At 44.7% G+C, this 18,774-nt stretch overlaps 1 protein-coding gene across 1 annotated transcript in view; it reads left to right on the plus strand.

Moving 5' to 3' along the window:
- Positions 1 to 16,929, plus strand: part of LOC138284115 (glycine amidinotransferase, mitochondrial) — a 67,009-nt gene extending 50,080 nt beyond the window's left edge. The window contains exons 4-9 of the mRNA XM_069222554.1: positions 7,939 to 8,129; positions 9,156 to 9,293; positions 10,450 to 10,614; positions 10,742 to 10,805; positions 10,899 to 11,015; positions 15,948 to 16,929. Coding sequence (XP_069078655.1) covers positions 7,939 to 8,129; positions 9,156 to 9,293; positions 10,450 to 10,614; positions 10,742 to 10,805; positions 10,899 to 11,015; positions 15,948 to 16,060 — 788 coding nt within the window. The 3' untranslated portion in view covers positions 16,061 to 16,929. The remainder of the gene's footprint in view (positions 1 to 7,938; positions 8,130 to 9,155; positions 9,294 to 10,449; positions 10,615 to 10,741; positions 10,806 to 10,898; positions 11,016 to 15,947) is intronic.
- The last annotated feature ends 1,845 nt before the right edge of the window (positions 16,930 to 18,774 follow it).

The raw sequence follows: 18,774 nt of genomic DNA on the forward strand, positions 1-18,774 counted from the left end.
CCAACAAGAGTGTAAGCAGAAGCACTGAAGGAACACGTGGCATAATTGCTACATTTCTTCCTGTAAAACCTGGAGTGATGAAATCAACTTGAAATCCGACAATTCTCACCGGATTGTGTATCCGACTGCAGTATATCCCCACTAGTTGGATCCCTCATCTCCAAAATAATCGGAAGTGTTTAGATAAATATCCTACCTAGCAAACCCATACCTCTGCAATTTGCAAAAGTGTATCATGACACCTCTTTTATGGGCTTCTGAGGATTACTTAGTGCATGGGTAGAATGGTTCCTTTAGAGCCATGAATTTGACACAGTTAAAATACACTGATCATGGAGGCTTCAGATGTCAGTCTTGCCTTTTCTCCTCACTTTAGACTGCAGCCGCATCTGGAAGTGCCCGTCATGTTTCTGATGACGGGCAGTTTTTAGAGTTTATTTATTTTGCCTTGTGCACTATTGAGATCCTATTAATAAATGTGACGTATGAAAACGTAGCTACATCAAAAACTGTTCAATATGCTGAGCATTTTTTATGTACACCTGTGCTTGCTTAGAATACCTCCAAGCTTTCTCTGTTGCAAACAACTTGTCTGACAAAGACGAGAACATATAATTATTGATTAGCTTTATATTAAGTTTCTAAGTCTGTAAGCAAAGTATTCTTCTGCTGCTATCACATATTGTTCATGTCAAAGAAAAATTAAACTGAATGTGTCTGTAAGCTATGCGAGCAACTTTAAATATGAATCTGGCTTCCAATGACAGCAAGACCAGTGTCATTAAAACTGGAGATGCTAGAAATGTCAAGCAACTACAACTAAAGTAGGTATGTTTCTGCTGCAGTATTGCATTTACAGCATCTGGTTTCTAGACCCACTGCATTAAAATGAGTTGTGAGAATGGGTTATCCGATTCTTTACAGTAGATGCAGCTGACATTGTGTTGACTTAACCAGTAATAGTTCGTTGTAAATTTAGTTTTGTCAAAGAACACATGGTAATTTGCCGTAAGTAACAACACAAAATGGAATACTATTCATCATTAGCATGGATATTGGGGATAACTGGTAGTCCATGACAGCCAGATGTAACAAGTATTGGCAAAGCCAGTAGGTCTTGCCTATAAAAGAGCTAGTGGCTGTGGCAATGTTTGTTGCCATGTTGTACAATAGTGTGGCTGCTGTTCAGCATGGATTGGAGTGGGGCGGATTGGATTGGAGTGGGGCGGATTGGATTGGATTGGATTGGAGTGGGGCGGATTGGATTGGATTGGAGTGGGGCGGATTGGATTGGATTGGAGTGGGGCGGATTGGATTGGAGTGGGGCGGATTGGATTGGAGTGGGGCGGATTGGATTGGGGTGGGGCGGATTGGATTGGGGTGGGGCGGATTGGATTGGATTGGGGTGGGGCGGATTGGATTGGATTGGGGTGGGGCGGATTGGATTGGATTGGGGCGGATTGGATTGGATTGGGGCGGGGTGGATTGGATTGGGGCGGATTGGATTGGATTGGGGCGGATTGGATTGGATTGGGGCGGATTGGATTGGATTGGGGTGGGGCGGATTGGATTGGGGCAGATTGGATTGGATTGGGGTGGGGCGGATTGGATTGGATTGGGGTGGGGCGGATTGGATTGTGGCGGATTGGATTTAACTGGGGTGGGTTGGATTGGATTGGGGCAGATTGGATTGGACTGGGGTGGGGCGGATTGGATTGGGGCAGATTGGATTGGACTGGGGTGGGGCGGATTGGATTGGGGCAGATTGGATTGGACTGGGGTGGGGCGGATTGGATTGGGGCAGATTGGATTGGACTGGGGTGGGGCGGATTGGATTGGGGCAGATTGGATTGGACTGGGGTGGGGCGGATTGGATTGGGGCAGATTGGACTGGAGTGGGGTGGGGCGGATTGGATTGGGGCGGATTGGATTGAACTGGGGTGGGTTGGATTGGGGTGGATTGGACTGGATTGGATGGGAGTGGATTGGATTGGACTGGATTGGACGGGAGTGGGGCGGAATGGATTGGACTGGAGCGGGGTGGAATGGATTGGACTGGAGCAGGGAGGAATGGATTGGACTGGAGCGGATTGGATTGGACTGGAGTGGGGCGGATTGGATTGGACTAGAGCAGGGTGGATTGGATTGGACTAGAGCAGGGTGGATTGGATTGGGGCGGATTGGACTGGACTGGAGTGGGGTGGGTTGGACTGGAGTGGGGTGGACTGGACTGGAGTGGGGTGGGTTGGACTGGAGTGGGGTGGATTGGATTGGAATGGAGTGGGGTGGGGTGGGGTGGATTGGACTGACTGGACTGGAGTGGGGCGGATTGGATTGGAATGGAGTGGGGTGGGGTGGGGTGGATTGGACTGACTGGACTGGAGTGGGGCGGATTGGATTGGATTGGGGTGGATTGGACTGGGGTGGATTTGACTGGGGTGGGGTGTATTGGACTGGGGTGGGGTGGATTGGATTGGATCGGATTGGAATGGAGTGTGGTGGGGTGTGGTGGATTGGATTGGATTGGATTGGACTGGATTGGGGCGGATTGGATTGGACTGGAGTGGGGCGGATTGGACTGGACTGGAGTCGGGCGGACTGGACTGGAGTCGGGCGGACTGGACTGGAGTCGGGCGGACTGGACTGGACTGGAGCCGGGCGGACTGGACTGGACTGGAGTGGGGCGGACTGGACTGGAGTGGAATGGGGTGGACTGGACTGGAGTGGAATGGGGCGGACTGGACTGGAGTGGAATGGGGCGGACTGGACCGGAGTGGAGTGAGGTGGACTGGAGTGGAGTGAGGTGGACCAGACTGGAGTGGAGTGAGGTGGACCAGACTGGAGTGGAGTGAGGTGGACCAGACTGGAGTGAGGTGGACTAGACTAGACTGGAGTGAGGTGGACTGGACTGGAGTAGAGTGAGGTGGACTGGACTGGAGTAGAGTGAGGTGGACTGGACTGGAGTAGAGTGAGGTGGACTGGAGTGGAGTGAGGTGGACTGGACTGGACTGGAGTGGGGTGAGGTGGACTGGATTGGACTGGGGTGGAGTGAGGTGGATTGGACTGGAGTGGAGTGGGGTGTTGTGGATTGGACTGGAGTGGACTGGGATGTTGTGGAGTGGACTGGGGTGTTGTGGATTGGACTGGAGTGGACGGGGGTGTTGTGGATTGGACTGGAGTGGACTGGGGTGTTGTGGACTGGACTGGAGTGGACTGGGGTGTTGTGGACTGTAGTGGGGCAGATTGGATTGGATTGGATTGGAGTGGAGTGGAGTGGGGCGGATTGGATTGGATTGGACTGTGGTGGATGGGACTGGAGTGGGGCGTATGGGACTGGATTGGAGTGGGGCGGATTGGATTGGATTGGAGTGGGGCGGATTGGATTGGAGTGGGGCGGGGTGGATTGGAGTGGGGTGGATTGGATTGGAGTGGGGTGGATTGACTGGACTGCGGTGGAGTGGATTGGATTAGAATGGAGTGGATTGGATTAGGGTGCATTGGAATGGGGTGGGGCGGGCGGATTGAAGTGGGGCGGGCGGATTGAAGTGGGGTGGATTGGATTGGATTGGACTGGAGTGGGGTGGATTGGATTGGGCTGGAGTGGGGCGGATTGGATTGGATTGGACTGGACTGGAGTGTGGCGGTTTGGATTGGATTGGATTGGAGTGTGGCGGTTTGGATTGGATTGGAGTGGGGGCGGATTGGATTGGATTGGAGTGGGGGCGGATTGGATTGGATTGGAGTGGGGCGGATTGGATTGGATTGGAGTGGGGCGGATTGGAGTGGGTTGGAGTGGATTGGATTGGAGTGGGGTGGATTAGATTGGATTGGGGTGGGGTGGGGTGGATTGGAATTGGGTGGATTGGGTTAGGGTGGATTGGATTGGAGTGGGGTGGAGGGGGTAGATTGGATGGGGTGGATTGGATTGGAGTGGGGTGGGTTGGAGTGGGGTGGATTGGATTGGATTGGAGTAGGGTGGATTGGAGTGGGGTGGATTGGACTGGAGTGGGGTGGATTGGACTGGGGTGGGGTGGATTGGATTGGACTGGACTGGAGTGGGGTGGATTGGACTGGAGTGGGGTGGATTGGAGTGGGGTGGATTGGACTGGACTGGGGTGGGGTGGATTGGACTGGAGTGGGGAAGATTGGACTGGACCGGAGTGGGGTGGATTGGACTGGAGTGAGGTTGATTGGACTGGAGTGGAGTGAGGTGGATTGGACTGGACTGGAGTGGAGTGAGGTGGATTGGACTGGAGTGGAGTGAGGTGGATTGGACTGGAGTGGAGTGAGGTGGATTGGACTGGAGTGAGGTGGATTGGACTTGATTGGTGTGAGGTGGATTGGACTGGAGTGGAGTGGAGTGGGGTGTTGTGGATTGGACTGGAGTGGACTGGGGTGTTGTGGAGTGGACAGGGGTGTTGTGGATTGGACTGGAGTGGACTGGGGTGTTGTGGACTGTAGTGGGGCGGATTGGATTGGACTGTGGTGGATGGGACTGGAGTGGGGCGTATGCGCTGGATTGGAGTGGGGCGGATTGGATTGGATTGGGGCGGGGTGGATTGGATTGGATTGGAGTGGGGTGGATTGACTGGACTGCGGTGGGGTGGATTGGATTGGAATGGGGTGGAGTGGATTGGATTGGAATGGGGTGGAGTAGATTGGATTAGGGTGGATTGGAATGGGGTGGGGCGGGGCGGATTGAAGTGGAGCAGGGCGGATTGGACTGGGGTGGATTGGATTGGACTGGAGTGGGGTGGATTGGATTGGACTGGGGAGGATTGGAATGGACTGGATTGGACTGGGGAAGATTGGATTGGACTGGGGTGGATTGGATTGGACTGGGGTGGATTGGATTGGACTGGGGTGGATTGGATTGGACTGGGGTGAATTGGATTGGATTGGAGTGGGGTGGATTGGATTGGATTGGACTGGATTGGAGTGGGGTGGATTGTATTGGATTGGATTGGAGTGGGGTGGGTGGATTGGACAGGAGTGGGGTAGTTTGGTTTGGGGTGAATTGGATTGGACTGGATTGGTTTGGGGTTGGGGTAAATTGGATTTGTTTGGGGGTGGGGTGGATTGGACTAGAGTGGATTTGTTTGGGGTGGATTGGACTGTACTGCGGTGGATTGTGGTGGGGTGGATTGGACTAGACCAGAGTGGATTGGACTGGGGTGGATTGAACTGGACTGGGGTGGGTGGGTGTGGATTGGATTGAAGTGGATTTGGTGGAGTGGGTGGGGTGGATTTAGTGGAGTGGGGTGGATTTGGTGGACTGGGGTGATTGGGGTGGTTTGGAGTGTAGTGGGGTGGATTGGATTTACTGGGGTGGATTGGATTGGAGTGGGTGGATTGGGCTGGGGTGAGGTGGATTGGGCTGGACTGGACTGGGGTGGATTGGACTGGGGTGCAGTGGGGTGGATTGGATTGGACTGGGGTGGAGTGGAGTGGGGTGGGGAGAAGTTGGATGGATTGGATTGGAGTGGGGTGGACTTTATTGGGGTGGGGTGGATTGGGTAGTGTGGACTGAAGTGGATTGGATTGGGGTTAGGTGGACTGGATTGGGGTGGATTGGACTGCAGTGGAGCCAATTGTGTTTGGATGGAAGTGGGGCCGATGGTGTTTGGATGGAAGTGGGGCCGATGGTGTTTGGATGGAAGTGGGGCTGATGGTGTTTGGATGGAAGTGGGGCCGATTGTGTTTGGATGGAAATGGGGCGATTGTGTTTGGATGAAAGTGGGGCCGATTTGTGTTTGGATTGATACGTTTCAATGCAAGCGAACTTCTGTTTTCTTTTGTGTCTGCTTTGCGCTCATGGTGGCCATCAGCTCGCTTATGTGAAACGGTTTTACTTTTCATTTTCACTTTGTGGCAAGAAAAGTCCGGTTAGGAGTTTACAATTGTAATTGCTTTAACTTGAGCAAACGCAAGACTCATTGCATTGCAAATGCTTGTTAAACTTGTTAACACAGTTTGGGCATTAGTTGTACCTCAGTACCAGTTTAACATCCAAATATAGGAATAGTCTACAGAAAGGTGACCAGTCAACCTTTGCAAAGGGCCTTCTACTGCATGACAACACGTCGCAACATTTTTACTAACTTTTGAACCGTTTGATCTAGAAAAAAGTTTTTTTTTGTTATCTGAAGATTATGTGGCAGATGATGGATTGTGAGGGAAATGCAGCAAATCTATAACTATGCAAAAATCGCCACAGCCACACAAACGCATAATTCCAGTGGCTCGGGGTATACAGAGGCCAGGAGGGAATGTGATGGGAGAATAGATTTTAGGCAGAGGAGCAGTCTTGGTAAATCTCAGCATTTGGCAGCCCCTAGAAAGTCCATCTTCAAATGACAGGGAAGTAGTTGGATAACCCAGTACAGCTTAAATCTGTAAGAGAAATTAAGTTTGTGGGGCTTTAGCAAATATTTTGTAGGAGGACCTGGACGAGTAGGTAATATCTATATGGAAGTGGTGTTGTGTAAAGCAAGAAGAAAGTTCATGCATTGTTCATGTGATGCTCACTGGTAGTGAGCTGGGTGAAGGGTTGGAACTGCAAAAGACACTGAGATACATATTTAGATCTCAGAAGGATAGAGCACATAGATGGAAAATCCAGAATTCAGATGGTAAGATCATGCTTTCCAGCACCTACCTAAACTGTTTCCATAATGGAATGTTATGGGTGTTAAGGCCTGCCAGCTATGATATGGTGGTAGCCTCCCAGATACTCCTCACAGAGTCTGAGTCCACAGGAGAGGGGTACAGATCCTATCAATTCCACACTCTGGCACACCTAAGTGATTTAAAAGATTAACCATCTTGAGTTGAGCAAGTGCCCGTTCCATGGAAAAGGGGAATCCTGCGGATTTCCTTGTGGGTACCACTTATTCAGTTTGCCGAAGGGTTAGTGGAGTGCAGTGCAAGCAATGCCCTGACTTGGCACATTTATACATAGTGCATCATGATTGACTGCTTGGAGATTGAGAAGGATGAGGATGGCAAGAGATGATTATGTGCATACATTATGAAATATCAGTGTATCTGGCAGCAGTCTTAATGGAGTACATTCAGCGGTTGCCCCTTGCATGGGTTACTGAGACGATTGCAATTAAAGACAAAAGGTGAAGATGAAGAAGAAGAGAGAAGAGCAAGGGGACAGGAATTGGTGGGTTTGGCTCATCCAGCATTTTCGGGATGGGGTGACTATTGTCACCTTTGAAGCTATTGGGCAATTAAACTGAGGTAAATAGTGAAAGAAGAGAAGGAACACATTGTTCCATCTAGGAAAAGATGTTAGCCAAGTGATAGTTGCTTCAGATCTCTCACATGTTGGTTAAGCGGGCAAGAGAAGAACAAGTGGAGTAATTCACAAGGGAGCAAAGCTTGAACATGGTTTCCATATGCTTGTGGAAGGCAGGGGCTCCTTTGAAATGTTATTTTCATTCTAAAGGCATCAATAGACATTAGGTACAGTCTTGTCTATTAATTATCTATTTTGTACATCAGCTGGTAGGTCTCATGCTGCCACATAAAGTGGGGAGGCATTTTTAGCAAAGAGAGGCAGGCCTGGTAGAAGTCAAGGCTCTTACAGTTATTCTCGAAGGCATCTCTCATAACTGTAAGGGTGCTAAGAAAGATGTTCCTGCATATAGTTGTGCACGACAAGAATCCCAACATTTTGCGGCCAACACACGTGCCATGTATTAACCACGCACAGTAAAGGGGGGGGGGGTTTGGACACTGATTATATTAATTAAGGAGAAGTGAGCATCGTAATGATATCCACTGCCATAGGGCAGGCGTCAATAGCAAGGAAGTAGAGTTCCACAACCTGGTCTTATGGAACAATGAATCCTCATGGAAAAAGTGCTTTGATATGGTTACATGCTGTTATTCCCACATATTTTAAATAGTATTACTTTTTTTATGCAGGCCTGTATGCTGCTATGCCAAGAGACATTCTACTAGTGGTTGGAAATGAAATAATTGAGGCACCTATGGCGTGGCGTGCTCGCTTCTTTGAATACAGAGCATATAGACCTCTTATCAAGGAATACTTTCGCCGTGGCGCCAAATGGACCACCGCACCTAAACCCACAATGGCTGATGAACTTTATGACCAGGTATCCCAATTACTTATATTTATGTTTGTGGTGATTATTGACCTACATACATGCAACAGTTTGGATCATTTGTGATTTTACCAGTGACCGGCTGCTAGCATGTCCAGTCCTGGCTTTTAAGCGACGCAGTCTAGGATTAATCACGTCCCAGAATGTCCGGAAAAGGAGTAAAAGAGCAGAATTGGACCATACTATCCTTGTCAGCCTGGATCTAAGGCCAGCTTCAATCTGGGTTCAACTCTCCTTTTATTATCACCGGCATGGGACACTATAAAGTAAGATTTTTTTGTTTTTGTTTTTTTGTTAACGTGTTCATTACTGATTCATAAAGCACTTTTCAGAGTAAAGTAAACAAACCCTAAAAACAGTGCTCAGAATTACCTTTTATTCCCGTCTGAATGTGTTTTCTGACTTTCACTAAGTACTTGTTACCCCAGAAAAGCTTACCATTTCACATGTCAAAAAACAAAAACATGTCTTGTTATACTGCTTACAACTGTTAACGTTTCTAATCGCTTTCGTTTAAACCGGCCAATACTTGTTTTATTTGAAGCTAACTTTTATTTCAAGATTTATTCTTACTTTGTTTCCTAATTGGAAGACAAGTCTTAATGCTATAGTAAAAGGGCTTTGGCTTCAATTTCTATCAATAAGAAAACTCATTCTGCGTGAAGAAGTAGTTTAAAGAAAGTTATGGTTATGACTTTAAAGCACTAACAGTATTGAATGACATGTAAACGAGGAGCAGTTTAATGAAACCCATGGTACTTAAATCACTAAATAACTAACATTATACTTAAGACCTTGCATTTTGTGACTACTTCTCACTTCTCGTGACCCCGTCATAGCACAATCGTAGACCACCTCTGGAAAATCCAGGCCTACAGCATTTGTTACGGGGTATATTCTGTTATAATTGTGTCCCGATTGCTCTAGGTGCCCATTAAAACATAGCACCAGGTTTGTGTTGTTTCTTCCGCTGCCTATGCTTAACTAACTGCGTTTTTACCCGTTGGTTATTTCCAGGATTACCCGATCCGTTCTGTGGAAGACAGGCACAAACTGGCTGCTCAGGGAAAATTTGTAACAACCGAGTTTGAGCCTTGTTTTGATGCTGCTGATTTTATGAGAGCTGGAAGAGACATTTTTGCACAAAGGAGTCAGGTAGAAGTAGAAATAATTATTACGTTTTCCTTAAAATAGTTCAAGATTTAATGTCATTTTGTTTGCTAGATTTACACAACTACAATATTTCTCTTTTTAAAAGATATTGGTGACAGCCTGTGAAGAAAGGTTTATTAATTTTTGTTATCGGTTATGTACAAGATCAACAGCAGTAGTACTTGAATACCTTTACGTTTGTGGTAGTAACGACTGTTAGTTGTCGCTCTATAAAGTTTAATAAGACACGTTATTATTTACAATATCATGACAGGATCTAGATTTTCTCCTAGAAAACATTTAAGTGCTATATTTTCATTCAAGAATATACACACATTTTTGCTTGCAAACATTTTTCCCACGAAGAAATCCTTTCCTCTACACTCCCTACTATTTCAAGGGAGTGGGGGTTAACGACTATCTTTCCTATATCTTCCCTAAAAAGGAATTTACTTTAGCACATGACACGAGTACATCTCCAACCATAAGCAGGGTAGGAAGGGGTCAGATAATGGTTTGATTACAACACATATGTGAATCATAAACACGTATGATTGCGAGTGTTCACTCGTATACAAGTATGATTATGGGTGTTCACAACCCTCCAGGTCATTCACACACCAGAACTCCAACTTCCCACCCATTACAGAAGTGGGTCAGCCCTTACAAAATTCCATTTCAGCCTGCGTTCAAGCCTTACATGCAGAGATATATTTGTGAATTGGCCCCAGTATGCGGAACGACTTCCTACAAATACACGATTGTGCTAAATTCCCATTGTCTGGTGCTTCAGAGTTTGTCAGCACTACTTGATACACAGTCATCCGGGTCTTGTTCAGTTCCCACAAGCACCTTGGGAACAGAGTGGTGACCTGTTTCTCCCTCTTCTTGTGTAATGGAGCACAGAGGATTAGTCTGGAAGAGTGTGGCATAACTGTGCCAGGGGCAGTCTCACATGCTTTTCTGTCTGCATTGTCACTAAGTGCTTCTGGTTATTCTGGGAACTGTCGCCATCACACTGAAGACACTTGGTAAGTGGGTGGTAGAAAAAGAAAACTCAGTTGGACAAAACTGTTAATCTCCACTATCATTTAGAGCATTAATAAAAATACCCTGTACATGACTGCAGAATTCTAACAGCGAATACGTTTTCTTCTAGGTTACAAATTACCAGGGCATTGAGTGGATGCGAAGACATCTTGCTCCAGAGTACAGAGTTCACATCATCTCTTTTAAGGATCCTAACCCAATGCACATTGATGCTACCTTCAACATCATAGGACCTGGCCTAGTGCTTTCCAACCCAGACCGTCCTTGCCACCAGGTACAGCTTTACCCATTAGTTTACTTGAAGAGCACCACAGCATTTAAGCACATTAAAGAACACCTATTTTTAAAAGTTGTTGACTAGCTTAATATTTTCTCTTTTTCTTTCCCTTTTTTTTTTTTAGATTGACCTCTTCAAGAAGGCTGGCTGGACTGTGGTCACTCCTCCAACCCCCCTTATTCCTGATGGTATTCTTTGCTTAGTTCTGAAATGTAAAATCTAAACATTTGTTTTCTGAATCTATTTCAGCAGCTCTAACCGTGCTCTTGTTATGGTTTTAGATCACCCACTCTGGATGTCATCCAAATGGCTCTCCATGAACGTCTTAATGCTAGATCAAAAGCGTGTGATGGTGGATGCCAACGAGCACTCGATCCATCAGATGTTTGAAAAATTAGGTAATTAGTGACACTGATATTTGTTTTCACTGTTGCACCTGCCTGTTTATTGACTCACTATCACACAAAGAACTGGGCTAAAAACATTTCACCAGGACTTTAGAAAGTGCACAAAAAGTGCAAAGTACCACTATTAACCCATGCTGTGCCTCAGTATACCAGTTCCCATTCTCCTGGAAGATTGATCATTTGCTTTACCCTACATATCAGGGAGCTGATAGAATATATCTGAAGCACTAGCTGCACAAATGTGCAAAATTAGACAGGAGAAAACCTTTTAGTAGCAGCTCAATAACAGAGTTCTGCTACAAAACAATAAAAAAAATCACACTTCATATCATTTGAATATTGTGTTTGCACACCCAGAATTTCAAATTACTTTGTAAATTAAAAGGAACATTTACATGACAAAAATTCCAAACCGTGCATGGCAATGTAAAGAAATTCATTTGGGCATCTCATGTGTTAAAGACTAATCCTCACTGAAAACAACTTCACTAGGTGCTAAGAAGGATAATGACATTTGTGTCAAGAAGGATTATCGAATCGGGACCATGAGATGTTCATGGAGTACGAAACCACACACTTAGAGCCACATTGTAGATTCATGAAGCACCGCAATTTAATGTCAACATTATTCTGCAACCTAGGAGTGTGTATGGACGTATTCGGTCTTAGTACCGTATACTTTGCAATATGCAGGTTTGATGGTTATCTGATGCATGTGACTTTTCTAGCTAAATGCAATTCATTGAAAAGATCCATAGAATCAAATGGAAATTAAGAATAAGCATTGCATTTGACAGCAGCAGAGAACCACCAAGCTCAGCAAGTCTGATCTTCCCTCTCCTGCACTGCCCACACTGATCCTAAATGGGCTCAGCTTCTCCAGTACTTAATCTGTACTATTCCTTTCTTTCCAGGACCTTTTTTTTATCTGTTAGTCAGCTTTTGGTATCTTTTCCTGTAAGGGCACACCTATGTACTTTTAATCAGCACTCTTTTGCCATTTGTCTGTTCAAATGGAGCACAAATAATGCTCTCTCCCACCACAACACAATGTATAAATTAGTGAACCAATTCACTTCAGCATTTGTATGCCTTAACTTTGAGTGACTGCATTTTACTTTTGCACATGTATACGTGCACCTGACATCTGGTTGCCCAGCACCAGAACCTTTAGGCTTTTGTAATTCAGTGACAGCTAGTGCTTTTGCATAGTAGGTTGTCATCATAGGTTGTCATCAACTATTTCTACCACACTCAACACAATTATTGTACGTTGCAGTATGACTCATCAATATCAACCAATGTTGCTTTATTTATCCTTTAGAAAAAAACAAGTACAATGCATTAGAGTAGCAACAGTGTATATCCAACTTTCTAGGTTAAAGCCACACCCCCTCAGCTTGGTGAGTGACATTTCAACCAATTGTATTCGACTTAAAAGGGACCTGTAGAAACAGCCTGAAGAAATACAGCAGCTTTGCACTTCTTTCCAATACACTAGTTTTGCAGTTACATGTGTTCATTGTGTGCGAAAATTCCAGAACTTTGGAACGATCCCAGACTAGTTCTGCAGTTGTCATTCCCTATTTGACTGCACATTCCAATTCCTAAAAAGAAGGGAAAAGTTTAACAGTGGTAGTTAGTGCATGGCAAATGTGGTCATCCAGAAAATCAATGCACTTGTTTGAGGAAAACCTAAACCTAGGTGCAAAGTAGTGTTATGTATATATTTTCTCAGGATGTCAGCATTGTGTGCTTTTGCATAACTCACCCTTTTAAATTGTAAGTATACAACCATGAAGGGCTATTAAACCATTGTGCCTGTCCGTAAGGACCTGTGTTGGTAGCAACATGCTATCTCTATTGCACTCTTATGTGAGGACGTCTGTTGGTAATATAGTGCAACCTCACCTTTCTATCTCCATTATACTCTTCTGTGAGATCTTTTGATGTAGTATAGTGCAACTGCAGCTTTCCATCTCCATTGCACTCTTCTGAGGACCTTTGTTGATAGTACAGCACAACAGCAGCTTCCAATCTCCATTGCACTTTTTGGTGAGTACCTCTGTTGGTGGTAGAGAGCAACACTTTCCATCTACATTGTACTCTTGTGTGAGGACTTCTCTTAGTAGTATACTGCAGTTTCCAATGAGAAAAAGGCATTAGAGTAGTAAGAGTGTTTATGCAAATGTTTAGGTTGAAGCCACACCCTCTCAGCATTGTGATTGACATTTAAAGCAATTGTATCTGACTTGAGTGGTACCTCTCGTAATGACTTGGGGAACTTTAGCAGCCTTTCCGCCTTCGTATTTCTGTCTGATACACTGGTGCTGTGCCTACAGATATATACTGTGTGCAAAATGTCCAGGACAACAGACTACCAGAATAGTTTTGCAGTTGCTATTCCCCAGTAGGGTGAACATCCTAACTCCTAAAAATAAATTACAAGTTTAATGGTGAAATCAGTCCATGCAGATGTTAATGTTTGCTTGTTGCAATTGTTTGAGGAAAATGTGGACCTAGGTGAAAAGTAGTGCTGTATTTATTTTCTCAAGATGTCAGTGTTGAGGGCCTTTTGAATAACCCACTCTCCCAAAGTGTAAGTTCCAGAAAGGGCTCTGATGCCAGTGTTTTACTCTGTGAGGACCTGTGTTGGTACTAAAGTACAACACACTTCCCATCCCCATTGCACTCCTCCCTGAGGACTGTCGCTTTCCATCTCCATTGCACTCTTCTCTGAGTACCTCTGTTGGTATTATAACACATTTGCAACTCCATTTCTTTCTCCATCGCACTTCTGTGAGGACCTCAATTGGTAGTAGAATGCAACAAGTTTTTCATCTCCATTGTACTCTTCCGTGAGGGCGACTGTTGGAATTTCAACTTTCAAGCATTTTAGTGCTCACATTTGAGGACAACTGCTTATGTATTGTACAACACACTTTCAGTACTCCCCTACAAGGACATCTGTTGGCTGCATATTGAGACTTTAGCTTCCCAGCACATATCTGAGGCTGTGGAAATCTAGATACGGGGTTGTGCTGTATGCATTTTATCAAGATGCCAATTTTGTGCAAGTATGGTTTCACACTTACACAGGATAATTATAGAGGCTGCATAATTCACCTTCCAAGGTTTCCATCTCCGTTGTATTCTTCTGTGAAGACATATTTGGCTGTGTTGTGCTTTGAGTAAAAGGAGGACCATCCTTTTACAATTTTGGGCTGTGTTGAGACTGACATCTTCTAGCCTTAAGGTGACAAAAGCAATTAAAAACATCCTTCTGTAGTCCAAAACAAAACATTGCCTTGTGTATATACAATCCATTAATTAGACAATTGGAATGTGTGATGAGTCTTGCTTTTTGCGGAAGGTGTGAGAAACTATTTTATATCTGAAAAGCAAAGGACACATTTACCCTGATGGGAAGATGTGAGAAAATGGTACTGTAGGATGATCCTAGATATGTTTAACAATGTCTCAAGCCAACAATGGAAGAAGGCTGACTAGCACCTGTGTGGTTAGATTATGTAATGAATACAATGTATGCCAAAATGATGTAAGCGCCATTGCACACCAGATCTAATACTGGTTCAAGCACCAAACATACACACATTCTCATTCTTTTATTACATTTATAATGCATTCAATATTGATGTCTAAAAGACAGTCGAGGCCAGACAAATTGGCTATGCCAGTGCTTGTTTTTCATTTTGTTTCTCTACATTTGGAGTATGTAACCAAACTGTCTTGTCCGTGTTTGCTTATGTTAGAGCAAATAGATCTGTTGTATAAAATGAAATCGGAAGATGTCATAATGTAATAGAATGTGGGACTGATGTGTACATTAGAACATTCAGTGCTCCAACATGCCTGCTCTCAATACTTAGTGGTATTTTGCAGTTTCATATTATACTACTGCTCTCTTATCATTGCAGCAGGCAAACTTAGATAAGGCGGACACAGATTGCTTTGGTAATATGACCCCTGCTGTGATGTTTCAAAGGGATATTTCTGATGCTATTTCTGAATGTACTCTGATATTGTAAGGTTGACATCCAAGAATAGGGTTGGAATTTAGCTGTACAGTTGCACTTTTGAATGCTCTCGCTTTGTGCATTTGTGCATTCCTACTTCCCCATCAATTTAGAGAGCATTGCATTCCTTTTTCCATCGTGGCAGGATTAAACCTGATTGTTTCCAGTGAAGAAAGGAGTCAGTAGTTTAGAAATACCCTGTCTAGCTTGAGGGTATTTCCAAATTTACCAGGGAAACAGTGACTTGTAACAGCCACTCTTTAAAGGGGGCTTCCAATATAAAAGGAAAACCGTTCAATTTACTCAGTCGTGCATCTCTACTAATCACCAACAGTCAGCTTTACAGAATGTTCCTTGTTAAGAAGTAATTCTGTTAAATAATGCAATTTGTATATTTCACAAACATGTCATGATACCCACTAGAAACATAAAGTGCCTGCTAGTAGGCCCAGTTGAAATGTAATTTATGCTGGCATAATTAGCATTATTTCGAGTATAGCTTGTTATGCAAAATTCCTAAAACCATGCTGCATCGCCCAATAACGCATTGTTCACGGCAAGGTTTACCTCTAGCATGCCTGAGAAACATGAACGTCTAGCACACAAAGTGCATGTGTATTGCGTCACTGTTTTTCATGCTTTTTAACTGCAAAATGTGTATTCAAAAATTGATGCAAGAGCACGTTTCATGCTGACATATGTCACTAAATGACGGATTTGCATTTTGCAGAATCACATTATTTTGAGTGATTGTGCTGAAATGTTATGTAATTGCATACATTTTGCACATCCCGACTTGCCACATGTGACAGGAATAGAAAGATTTTTTAAATATCTATATAGCAAACATCTGCAAAACCTCACACTTTCTGTTTTATTTTGCCAGGGATATCCACCATCAAAGTGAATATCCGCCATGCTAATTCACTGGGAGGAGGCTTCCATTGCTGGACCTGTGACATCCGTCGCCGCGGGACCCTGGAGTCCTATTTTAACTAGGCACTGCCAGATAAGCATCAGTGATTTTGGCCTACATGTATCCTCTTGGAAAAGGAAATGCGAGCTTTCCCTCACCAGATGCATGGACTGTGTAATGGCTGAACAATGCTGCCACTTCAATGGTCTCCAGCGCTCATCTTATGCCCATCTATTCATTTTATGCACATTGTACAGTCGGACTAAAAGTATTGCTTTGCCAGCATTGAAGCTTCCCTGGCTGGCTTCCTGAAACTTTCTTATTCACAAAAACTTGACAATATTGTGCTTTCGGGTTGTTGGGAGGGCAAGAATAATATGGCCACTACCCGAATCCATCTACCTCTAACCTAAAAAAGGCAGCTTAAAATGGAAAAATGTGTTTCTCGCATTCTTTTCAGGAGAATTCTACTAGTTGACTACTCTTTTATGATATAGACAGAGGCCTTTTAAAAAAAAAAAAACATTTGTTTATGCTCTTATCTCTGGAAGACCTAAATTTGGATTAGCATGACCATGGAGACCTTACTGATGGGGAAAGTTGCGAGACCGTTGTCTCCTTTTATTTTCTCAAGACGGCTTTTAAAATCGCTTTGTGTACGGTTGAGATCATTTTTAAATTAATTCTTTTGTAATAAAATTTTTACATGACATTTCCGTTTTCACTACAATTATTTTAAACAATTGTCTTACATCAATAGATCTTTTATTAAGTAGAAATATCGTAATTGCTATGAACACAGAGAAAAATAAATACTTTCATTTTAGGCATATTGTATCAGGACGATACCAGAAAATGTTAAAAATCTGCATTGGAAAATGTTTTTTATCTCGATGTATGAGTTTGTTTGATAAGGGAATATTTTTTGTGCCAATAAACCCTGTTTTTCGAACTTGCAGCGTTCGTTAATTGTATAGCTTTGCAGTTCATAAAGCATCCTATTAAACCTGTCTAGAAGTGGTTGAAATGAAAAATGCTGTACCGAGGCTGCACGGAATAGCATCCCTCTTTTAAGATGACCGGTCATAGCAATAGGTCTAAAGGCTAAAAGACAGAGAAGAGGCTAATAAACTGTAAATGGGAGGGATGTGGCCAGACCGCAGGCAAAAATGGTTAAGTGAGCTTCTTGCTTCGGTGAATAGCCCTGTGAAGGCAACGATCCTGAAGTCCGCCAACTCTTCTCCCACAATCCCCTTCATTAGGCAAACCACCAGGCAGAAAAGAGTCCAAGACTCCTTGTTTTAGCGAGGCTGATCAGGGGCACTGAGTTGGCCTGGGAGCTGAAGACACTGCTAAGAAGCTCCCAGGGCAAACCCAGCAAGATGGTGGCTGTGAGCCCCACACCTGAGACTGGGAGTGGACGGTGGTGGCTCTGTTGGGGATTGCTGTCCCCACTCCCGTGACACTGCCAATAAGGGGCTAAGGTGCTGAGGCCCAAGAAGGGCAGGCAGCCAACAGGAAGCTGTGAAAGAGGCTGCCTTTGCCCACAGAAAAAGGAAGCAGAGGCAATATAAGCCCCCCTCCCAAGAACTAGTGGGGGGCCAGTGAGAGGTTACAGACAGGAAGGTGAAGGGGGGGCACCAGATACCCCGGGGACCCTGAGGGGAGCAGGAAAAGGTTGCCTAGCTGGAGCACTCCTTATAGGAAGGGAACTCAACTTAACCCATCGGAGTGGCTTAGATAGGATGACAATGTCCGGGGATAGACCTTAGACGAACACAACTGGCCTTCTTTGCCTTAATGGGCTTAGCAAATCTGTGGCGGGAGGAACACTTGGACACTACAGTACACATATAACTCCAACAAAATTCACGCTTTGTCTACAGTTCACTATTTGTGACACCAAAAAGTCAACTGGGCAGGTTTAGGTTTACAAATGTCATTCCGCAAGGAATATGACCACTCACCCCTGAGGGGTGAGGGGAGGAATGGAAGTTGTACCCTTAGGACTTAGCTGATTGGAACACTAGGAAACTGGTCAGAGTCTACAGAACTATATTTTAAAGAAAACGTGGGCATAGTGGTCTCTGAAACCCACCTCTGGGAGGCAGACATGACAGTACTGTGGGGACAAGTCATTGCACATGTCACTGGCAAATGGAAGGAATGAGACAGAGACCTCAAAACAAAACTAGCACTCTGTGAGGCAGACTGTGACCAATTCCTCCCATAACTTAGCCAGCAAGATAGAAAGAATGAGAGATGACACGCATACCCTTGTCCACTCTAGGGCTTTGTATAGGACAAAACAGGGAAAACTCCACAAGGTCATGAACAAAGTAGGAAAATTGCTAGCATGGCAGCAAGAAAGAGTAAGGCCAAAGATGGATTTCAGCCATTAATATGGGCTAAGGTAAGATTGCTGAAACTCTAGCAGCCATAGAGCAAGCCTTTGCAGAGCACTTGACCATTACCGACCAAGAGGGTGACACACACACATAGTCTTGGGGACTTTAATAATGATATACAGCACACTGACTCCAGGGGTAGCTGAGCCAATCTCTAGGCACAGACTTATTGGAGCACAATATTCCTTATTCGCTGAGTAAGATGGAAAGCAGGAAATCTCTAGGTGCAAATTGAGAGCAATGTTTTATAGGGTGAGGAACGAGGGCATCCTGACCCCCCGACCTCCTGCGGGCACCAATAGTCATGATACACAAGCAAGGGAAGTCAAGTGAGGAGTGTACCTCCTACCGTCCAATATCACTCCTCAGTATGGAAACTAAGAACTGGT

Source organism: Pleurodeles waltl, chromosome 3_1, assembly GCF_031143425.1.
Source record: "Pleurodeles waltl isolate 20211129_DDA chromosome 3_1, aPleWal1.hap1.20221129, whole genome shotgun sequence".
NCBI classification, from domain to species: Eukaryota; Metazoa; Chordata; class Amphibia; order Caudata; family Salamandridae; genus Pleurodeles; species Pleurodeles waltl.